General features: G+C 47.4%; 2 protein-coding genes across 4 annotated transcripts; both read left to right on the top strand.

The window, feature by feature from the left end:
* The first annotated feature begins 292 nt into the window (after positions 1-292).
* On the top strand, positions 293-4590 carry slc10a4 (solute carrier family 10 member 4). The gene is made up of 3 exons (XM_034122129.1): positions 293-770; positions 1354-1564; positions 4060-4590. Exons 1-3 carry the CDS (start codon positions 298-300, stop codon positions 4588-4590), a joined length of 1215 nt encoding a protein of 404 aa, XP_033978020.1. The 5' UTR covers positions 293-297.
* A 2407-nt stretch (positions 4591-6997) lies between these two features.
* Positions 6998-9960, top strand: zar1 (zygote arrest 1). 3 transcript variants are annotated; one of them, XM_034122126.1, is made up of 5 exons: positions 6998-7541; positions 8245-8337; positions 8743-8817; positions 9540-9703; positions 9770-9960. In XM_034122126.1, the coding sequence occupies exons 1-4, from the start codon at positions 7035-7037 to the stop codon at positions 9681-9683; spliced, it is 819 nt and encodes a 272-aa protein (XP_033978017.1). In that variant the 5' UTR covers positions 6998-7034; the 3' UTR covers positions 9684-9703; positions 9770-9960. The 3 variants fall into 3 exon arrangements, with proteins under 3 accessions (XP_033978017.1, XP_033978018.1, XP_033978016.1); XM_034122127.1 differs by having other exon boundaries at positions 9540-9696; positions 9763-9960; XM_034122125.1 differs by having other exon boundaries at positions 9540-9960.
* The last annotated feature ends 242 nt before the right edge of the window (positions 9961-10202 follow it).

A 10202-nucleotide genomic window follows, 5' to 3' on the forward strand; every position in this document is an offset into this window, starting at 1 on the left:
GATTATATTTCACATCATTCATCCACATCTGTGAAGTAACTAAAGGTATTAAATACATGTAGTGGAGTAGAAGTACACAGTGGTATAAAATACTCAAGTTAAGTACAAGTACCTCTAAATTGAGTAAATGTACTTAGTTATCTCCTCATGTATTGCCCCTCCCCTCCCCCTGAAGCTTTAAGACTCTCCTCCGGCCGTGCGTCAGGGAGCCAATCCTCAGAGAGCTCGTGCCATGGCTCCATCTCCCCGCGCGCTGTGCCACTAAAGCGGACTCTCTTTACGCGCGGACGGATGGAGATGGAGAGCTCCAGCCTGCTGTCGGGCCTCGCTCACTTCCTCTCGGACACTTTGTGGCGCGCGGCGGGGTCTCCAGAGGCTCCCCGCGGTGTCCTCATGGTCCCTGAAGGCAGCGCATCAGAGGCGGACTTCATGGCCTCGCGACCCCAGGACTTGGAGATTCCCGCCTTCTGGGACTCCCCGCTGAGCCACGGCATCAACGTGTTCGTGGGTCTCGTGCTGTGCTTCACCATGCTGGGTCTGGGCTGCACGGTGGATGTGAGCGCGCTGGGGGAGCAGGTGCGGAGGCCCGTGGGGGTCCTGCTGGCCATCATCTGCCAGTTCGTCATCATGCCGCTCGTGGCCTTCCTGCTCGCGCTCGCCTTCTCTCTGGATGACGTCGCGGCCATGGCGGTGCTGATCTGCGGCTGCTGCCCGGGGGGGAACCTGTCCAACATCCTGTCGCTGCTCATGCACGGGGACATGAACCTCAGGTAGGAAGTCATCAAGAAACACAACTTTTTAAGAGTTTATAAGAGAACCTGTAAATGTGAGCGTAAACCGGCAAATGACGCACGGACATCCCGGGCACTTGGAGAGCTTTACGCACGGCTCTCATGTTTATTTTTATTTATTATAATGGTTTATTTGGCAGAGACAATGCACATTAATGAACACTTAAAACATGAAATGTGCCAAGTGTAAATATGCCGGGTTTAGCTTTGAGCTACTTTCCATCCGCAGTCCCTCACATGAGAGGATACCCCTGAAGTGCACCTCTCCTTAAAGCCTCTGGAATCATTTCTTTAGTGGAATTTAATATACAGAGAATTCAAATGTATTCAGTATTTTCTTTATAGTATTATTTAGATACAGATGTATTTTCTGTTTGTATAAATTCGCTGTTAATGTTAATGTCTCATTTTAATAGGTTGTATCTATCTTCTCAACAGTCATGTGACTCATATAGTATTGTTGGAGGAGCCTGACCTCCCTGTAGCTGGGCATATGGTGATAAAGCCTTTGCATCCTGCATCCCTCTCTCTCGTCTTAACCCCTGCTCCCCGTGTGTCTCAGCATCATCATGACCATCTCCTCCACGCTGCTGGCTCTGGTTCTGATGCCGCTGTGCCTCTGGGTCTACAGCCGGGCCTGGATCAACACCCCGGTGGTGAACCTGATGCCCTTTGGAGCCATCATCCTGACCCTGTGCAGCACCTTGATCCCCATCGGGCTGGGGGTGCTGCTGCGGTACCGGAACTCCCGCGTGGCAGACATCGTGTTGAAGGTAAATGTGTTCAAAGTTACTTTCAAATTACATTTCGTGTCATTTTGACTTTACTGTCAGTTTTCTGTGCGTAAAAGCGCACTGCGTAATTTCTCCGTGCCGGTCACCGAGGAGGGGGGGGGGGGTTAGTGACGTCAGAGCCCCTCCCTCTCAGATAAGAGACATAAGGGAGACTCCCATCAGTGACAGGCAGTGACGTCAGCAGCAGCTCCACCCTGTTTCAGAAGTCACTTTGACAATTAGATGAGATCCCATTTCATTTCATAAGGAGGACTACAGGCCATTGCTTAAGGAAAGATATCCAATGCAATAGTACACAATAAATGGTGAATAAAATGTCATATCCATAAAAAGAAATGGGCTGACTCCAAACCACATTTTGAACATTTGTATCACGAATTCAAACACTATATATTAGCACTATTAAAAACATTAGGAATAAGGTGAGGTCATCCTTCAGGTGAGACACTGCAGGTGAGACACTGCAGGTGAGACACTGCAGGTGAGACACTACAGGTGAGACACTACAGGTGAGACACTTCAGGTGAGACACAGATATTCATCTTCCTTCACTTCTTCTTTCAGACTAGAGGAAAGAAAACATCTTAATTCATATTTAAATGTTTATTTAATTCTGTCTGCAGATTTCTCCCAAACTCACCAACGGTTAGCATCACATATCGCCTCATTTGCATATTTAACCCTAAACTGTCAGAAAACTTGTAATATAAAAGATAGTTGTGTTAATGTCAGTAATGAAGTGGGGGAGTTTCATGGTGATATCTGTGTGTTAAATATTTGCCCCCATCCACCTGCAGAGTCTCTGCTCAGAGTCAGCAGAAATGATCCAAACGTCCCAAAAGTATATATTTATTAAACATGATGTCGTTATATCAGGGTCATTTGAGGGGATTCCTGTCACACGGAGACTCATTACTAAGTGTCTTTAACCAACTCTAAGTGCTTTCTTTGAATATTATTACTAAAAGTTAAATGTAGGGTAGGTAAGTTTGAGAAACCGGCTGGAGATACACTTCTTGTTATATTCCATGGAATGCTCTTAACATCCCGATAGCAATGAATATCTGAAGTGCTTTGACAAAAAATCCATTAATAAATATCATCTGTGGAAGCTGTAGTACTGTAAAAAGCACGACCAATCATCTGAGCCGGCCCGGCTAAAATAACTGGATGGCCTACCTGCCTGTCAGCCTTCCATCTGTGCACAAACTTATCTCGTGCCCTCATTGGTCATGTGCGCGTTCGTGTGTGTTGGAGGAGGGGCTCTGTGAGGAAGTGGCAGATTTTCTCCGGTTGTGTATTTTCAAATTCTAGCGATCTCGAGCCGGTTTCTCAAACTTACCTACCCCACCTTTAAGTAATAATAATTATAATATTAGTAAATTATATTTTATAGCGCTTTTCTGGGACACAAATTCACTTAACAACACAAGGGAGGGTTGGGTTGGGTTGGGGGGAGAAGGAGAAACAAGGAGACAGAAAGACGACCAAAGGACCCACAGAGTGCTTAGTTGTGTTAAGGAGAACTCTTTAGACGAGTACAAGTTGGATAGATCTGCAGCAGCGAGACCAACTGAGAGAGGAACATCTGGATACAGGTGTTGGGTCACCTTGAGCTTTAAGACGTCAGGATGTCCTCTAAAAACAGTGATTTATTAGAAAAATTGATCAGATATTTCTTGGAGGTGATGAAGACAAACCAGTTTAGCCGTGCTTTGACCTTTTGACCTTTTGACCTTGGAATGGTTCCACAAAACCCATGAATAATACGTTGGGTGTATTTATAGACTGTATGATGGAGGAGGGGTCCGCAGCTCCCTGGGGAAGGGGCTGGAGACAGAGAGACAGCAATAAGAGTTTAAGGTTTTAAAAGTTGAAATATGAAGATCAGAGCGGTGCAGGGATGTCCAGTTTCTGTGTTGGTCCCTGAAGGCAGCATCTCCTTGGTCCAATGGGATTACTCCGTGTGATTTGGGATCATTGGATGTTGATGCCAGGTATATCTGCTGGTCTCCCTGCAGTATTAAGAGACCCCCCCCCCCCCCTCATATATTTTATTATGTTGCATTGTGGGAGGAGCTCAGCTCAGAAGAATTTCATTGCCATTTCTGCACTGAAGCTGCTGCTGCTGACATCTTTGAATCTTTGAATATATCAGGTGTCCCTCTGGTGACCCTGTAGTATAGTAACCCCTCCCCCTCTCTCTCTCCCTCCCAGGTCTCCCTCTGGTGACCCTCCTGCTGAATTAACCCCCCTCCCTCTCTCTCTCCCCCAGGTCTCCCTCTGGTCCCTCCTGGTGACCCTCCTGCTGTATTAACCCCTCCCTCTCTCTCTCTCCCCCCAGGTCTCCCTCTGGTGACCCTCCTGCTGAATTAACCCCCCTCCCTCTCTCTCTCTCCCCCCAGGTCTCCCTCTGGTCCCTCCTGGTGACCCTCCTGCTGTATTAACCCCTCCCTCTCTCTCTCTCCCCCCAGGTCTCCCTCTGGTCCCTCCTGGTGACCCTCCTGCTGCTCCTCCTGCTGACGGGGGCCCTGCTGGGTCCTGGCCTGCTGTCCTCCCTCCCCCCCTCGGTGTACGTGGTGGCTCTCCTCATGCCTCTCTGTGGGTACGCTGCAGGTTACGGTCTGGCCGTCCTCTTCGACCTGCCGCCCGCCAGCCGCCGCTCCGTTTCCCTGGAGACGGGATGCCAGAACGTGCAGCTGTGCACCGCCATCTTGAAACTGGCCTTCCCCCCGCAGCTGATGGGAGGGATGTACATGTTCCCGCTCCTCTACGCTCTGTTCCAGGCGGCCGAGGCGGGGGTCTTCATCCTGGCGTACAGGGTGTACCGGAGGAAGGTGTTGCACAAAGAGGAACCAGCAGGGGGGGGGCAGGATATGGGAATCACCTATCAGAGGTTTGAAGACGACGACGAGGAGTTTGAGTCTTCGTACGGAGCCGTGACCTCCAGTGACCCCAACACCATCACTCTGGACCCCTGCCCCCCCCACCCCACCCCCGTGTGATGGAGTCTGTCTGCAGCTCAGAGTCTTATTGTGAACCTGGAAATGATGAGACCCCAAAGTGTTATGATCGAAACATTTTTGTAGGATCAAAAAATGTAGTTTTGTTTCCACTAAAACTTTGAAATCGACCCAAAATTCATCAAAACAGCCCGAGACTGAGACTCATCGGCCAAGCCATTTTTTAGCTGCTGTCGGCAGATTTTTAGGGTTAGGGTTAGGGTTAGGGTTAGGGTTAGGGTTAGGGTTAGGGTTAGGGTTAGGGTTAGGGTTAGGGTTAGGGTTAAACAACACATTGATGTTATGCACTGAACATGCACTGAACATCTGATGGTTGGTCACACTCTCCAAAGGGTTAGGGTTGCGTTGGTGTGAAAGGCCCCTCAGAGTCCCAGAGTCTCAGAGTCTCAGTTACCCCTTTCACACCAACGCAACTCCGGTTCAAGCTCCGTGCTAGAGCTTTTCTGGTTCAGAACCGGTACTTCGGTTTAGCTCCGGCTCTTTTCACACCGCTCAGAGCCCGACTGGTGCTGCCGCTGCTGCGTCATGACGTCACAGTTTACGCCTACAAATGCTTTTCAAGCTCCAGCTCCGAACCGGCCCCGAAACACCGTTGGTGTGAATGGGGTAAGAGTCTCAGTGTCTCAGTGTCTCAGTCCCAGAGTCCCAGAGTCCCAGAGTCCACGGTGTTCAGAGGTCCAAAGATATTCACTTTAATATGAAACAGAGAAACTTTAGAGACATTTCTGCAGAACTTTATTTAATAGTTTATTATTATTTATTGTAGCTGCAGCTCTATCTAAAGATGCTCGCTGCCTTTCATCATCTCACCTTCAGTCTGTGAACGTGACATCAAAGCTAACTGCATTAGTGCTTTAAATCTGTGTGTGTGTGTGTGTGTGTGTGTGTGTGTGTGTGATGGAGTTGTAGGAGTGCCATAAAAAAGACAAATCTAAAAACGCAACGGCTCCACGGACGTTACGTCACTGAACCAGAAATACGTCACTGAACCCAGGAAGCAAACAATGGAAAAAGAGAAATGTCCACCGAGGCGTTCTGGGGCAGCAGAGACAGGTCTTCTCTGTGTTACGGGCGTCTCCACAGCAGCGTTAAAAAATCTTGAAACGCTTCTGCCCATTCACTTTGAATGGGGTGACGTCACTTTGCCTCACTTTTCGCCAAACTGCATTGTGGGCAGGCGAGTGGAGATTTTCAGGATTTTCAGGATTCAAAGTTGAGCAATGTTCAACTTTTGAGGCTGAGGTGGAAGCGTCAGCCAATCAAATCCCGTGTACGCAAATCTGACCGTTCAAGCTCTAGCCAATCAAACGGCGTGTATGCTGGGAGAGAAATACCGCAGGTCATTTCCTCATATTCCAAAACATGGAGGAGAAATTAGCGGTAGGGAATCACCCGGTGCTTTATGACCAGACCTACCGGGATACAAACCGGAGGAGCCAGGCATGGAGGGAGGTGGCAGAGACAGTGGTAGCTTTTCGCCTGTTTGGGGAGTTTATATCCAGTTTACTTCGGGCTTTTTTGCTTCGTATGTCGGGGGCGGGAGATTCATGTGATTGGTTGTTGGTCGCGTTGCTCGCAAAAAATCCCCAAGCTTCAGATACGCCCACCTCCAAGATTTGTTTAACGCTGCTGTGTGGACGGTCCGTTAGAGTGTTACTCTCTACAGGGTGTACTTTGAGGGTTTGTGACTCTGCAGACCGTTTACATGCAGAAGCTACAGAACACAAGGGGAAGGGTAATAACCAGAAAAGCATGACATGGGACCTTTAATATGCAAAAGAATAATTAAATATAAAAAGGGACAGAAATGATTTAATACAATTATATTAAAACGATTTAAATATATAAACAAAATGAATTAAATTCTATGCAATAAATAAATAAATATTTATAAAATATAGAAATATATTAACAAATAAATGCAAATATTTATATTTTGTTATTAGATTTTAGATTTCCACTCTTTATTTTTTTATTATTTTCCTGTTCATTAGAAATGTTTTCCTCTGACTCCATTGTGTGTGTATGTGTGTGTGTGTGTGTGTGTGTGTGTGTGTGTGTGTGTGTGTGTGCGCGCGTGTGTGTGTCTAAGCTCCATGAATCTGAACAGATGTATAATAAGTGTATATATAATAATAATGATAAAGCTGTACCTGTGATAATAAAGGTGAGTGTTACCTGGTCACGTGTCTGCTCACCTGCTTCACATTTTATCAACTTTTTTTAACACACTTAGAGTCAGTCTCCAGGTTTATTATTATATTATCATAATTCTAATCTCTAAAACTTTTTAATTGAAGTTTAATGTGTAATATATATATAAATAGTCACCTGGTCACGTGCTGCTGTTCACCTGCTGCTCATTAGCGCTGATGGAGCGCGCGCCTCTACATAAACCCCCCGCGTGCTCCCTGCGGCCTGACAGCATGGCTTACTGCGAGGAGCACGCGGACACATACCTGCACCCGCCCAGGTACCGGAAGTACAAGAGCTTTCTCGCGCACTATGGAGACGCCGCGGACGCCTTCAACAACCAGCAGCGCGCGCAGCTGCGGGCCCTCCTGGCGCAGATCAACCCCTCTCTGGCCCCGCGCCTCCGGAGGTTCAACACGCGGGACGCGGCCGTGCAGGTGAACCCGCGCCGGGACGCCGCGGTGCAGTGTGGGATCGGCACGCGCACCCTGGCCCGCGCGGGGGACGCCGGGGTCGCTGGGGTCGCTGGGGTGAGGTACCCGCGCACACTCGCTGTTTACTCCCCCGTGGCCTTCAGGAGCGTCACGTGCTTCCTGGGGGAGGAGGAGGTTGGGGAACCGGAGGAGAGAACCGGAGAACCTCGAAAGAAAACCAGAACCAGAACCAAAGATCCAGAGGGAGGGGAGGAGGAGCACGAGGAGCAGCAGGAGGCGAAGCGCAAGGCGCGCGTGAAGTTCCAGGTGAGTGTCGTCAGGTGTGGGGAGAGTGATTTAGATTCACCTGATGCAGCAGGACGTTAAGAGGTGGAAACATCATGGAAAGTGTAATCTCAGCTACTTGTGGGTTACCTTTCTGTCGCCACTTTTTAATAGCTGATAGCTGGCTCCACATTCACTTTTTAATTTCTCAAAATAACAAACATTAATCCTATTTTGCGGCTCAGGGCTATTTAGAAAGTCTGGATAAAACAAAAACGTGGCGACAGATGACCCACAAGTACCCACATTTATTAAAAACAAAACCAAGTTATAATCTTAAATCTGGTTTCAATAAAACTCCTGTACCTGAACACAGCATGAGAGTCCTCTGGTGTACCTGAACACAGCACGAGAGTCCTCTGGTGTACCTGAACACAGCACGAGAGTCCTCTGGTGTACCTGACCACAGCACGAGAGTCCTCTGGTGTACCTGAACACAGCACGAGAGTCCTCTGGTGTACCTGAACACAGCACGAGAGTCCTCTGGTGTACCTGAACACAGCACGAGAGTCCTCTGGCACAGGAATCTGGTTTGGGTTAATAACGTTTTTAAATCTTAAGAAAGTCTGTAACTCTTTATAAAGCTGCTCAGACACACGTGTTCCTCTTCATGATTTCTATCACTAACATTAAAGTGTGTGTATGATGTGTGTGTGTGTGTGTGTGATGTGTGTGTGTGTTGTAGTTCCTGGAGCAGAAGTACGGGTACTACCACTGCAGAGAGTGTAACCTGCGGTGGGAGAGCGCCTATGTGTGGTGCGTTCAGGGAACCAGCAAGGTGAGGAAAACTGAGCAATTTGTATGTAAAGATCAATCAAACTGATAACATCTGAAGCCTGGGGAGATGGATTTAAATGCATCTGTTGATTATTTCCTAAAATCCTGGTTTGTTTTATAAAAAGTCCGTCTCAGAGTCTCAGGTGATGTGTTCAAATGTCCAAAGATATTCACTTTAAAGGTCTCCTATTATGCAAAATGCCCTCTTTGATGTCTTCTCTACATCCCGGTGTGTCCCCGGTGTGTCCCCGGTGTGTCCCGGTGTGTCCCCGGTGTGTCCCCGGTGTGTCAGGAGACTCACAAAGTTTGTCTCTCTCCCTGATCCCTGCAGCTCTTCTGTTTTGTATAATTGTTAAACTTTGTGCTAAATTGTTGAATAATTTAAAAAGTTTTGTTTTATTTCCAGGTTTATTTCAAACAGTTCTGCAGAAAATGCCAGAAGTCCTTCAACCCGTACCGAGTCGAGGACATCACGTGTCACGTAAGCTCTTCTTCTCTCTGTTAATTAAAGCTCTCTCTGGTCCTCCACTGAACTCTTCTTCTTCTCTCTGTTAATTAAAGCTCTCTCTGGTCCTCCAATGAATTCAAAGTCAACTTTATTGTCAATCTTTCAGTTTGTGTACAGAGATCGAAACACCATCTCCCACAATCTGAATACAAAAACAAATGTATATAAAAATATGTATAAACACACAAACAGACACATTTCTACATGTGCACACATTAAGACCTACATACAAGCACAACAATCAATACATAGAAAATAACAGTCACTTCAATATCTTTGAGAAACTCTTCTTCTCTGGTGTTTTCTGGTCCTCCACTGAACTCTTCTTCTCTCTGTTAATTAAAGCTCTCTCTGGTCCTCCACTGACTTCTTCTTCTCTGGTGTGTTTCCTGGTAATACACATATCATCAGTCGTGCACCGTTTGCACACAGACGCACATACTGACAATGGAGACCTGTTGCACAACCCGCATGGCCAACATTAAAAGAGTATTACTGACTTCTTCTCTGGTGTGTTTCCTGGTCCTCCACTGACTTCTTCTTCTTCTTCTCTGGTGTGTTTCCTGGTCCTCCACTGACCACTTCTTCTTCTCTGGTGTGTTTCCTGGTCCTCCACTGACCACTTCTTCTTCTCTGGTGCGTTTCCTGGTCCTCCACTGACCTCTTGACCTCATCTTCTTCTCTGGTGTTTGCAGATGTGCAACAAGGCGCGCTGCTGCTGCTCGGAGACGCAGCGCCACGTGGACCCGAAGCGTCCGCACCGCCAGGATCTGTGCGGGCGCTGCAGAGGGAAGCGTCTGTCCTGCGAGAGCACCTTCAGCTTCAAGTACATCCTGTAGCTCGGCTGTAGCTCGGCTGTAGCTCGGCTGTAGCTCGGCTGTAGCTCGGCTGTAGCTCGGCTGTAGCTCGGCTGTAGCCCGGCTGTGACCCCCCTCTGACCCCCCCGTATCACTTCCTGTCAGCCCCCCCCCAGCCACTGTACCTGCAGATCTGCAGCGATGGCATTTTTGGATGCGGAACATTAATTAGTCGTTTCAAACTTTATTTAATGCCTGTTTTGTGTTTGATATTAACGGTAAGCGTTACAGTTGCTATTGTAATAAACGGCTACCTGCACTCTGCTGTGTGTGTGTGTTCACTTTCATCACTAAGGGCAGATTTTATTTAAATGACAAATACTATTAGAGCAGTAAATATAATTCAATATCATTGAACAGGAATATCTTTAAATGCTGTTTCAGCCAAGAATCTGAGTAAAAGTAGAAGTACTCAGATCTTGAGTAAAAGTACTCGGATCGTGTTCTTGAGTAAAAGTAGAAGTACTCAGATCTTGTACTTGAGTAAAAGTAGAAGTACTC

This window comes from Trematomus bernacchii, unplaced genomic scaffold (genome assembly GCF_902827165.1).
Source record: "Trematomus bernacchii unplaced genomic scaffold, fTreBer1.1, whole genome shotgun sequence".
NCBI classification, from domain to species: domain Eukaryota; kingdom Metazoa; phylum Chordata; class Actinopteri; order Perciformes; family Nototheniidae; genus Trematomus; species Trematomus bernacchii.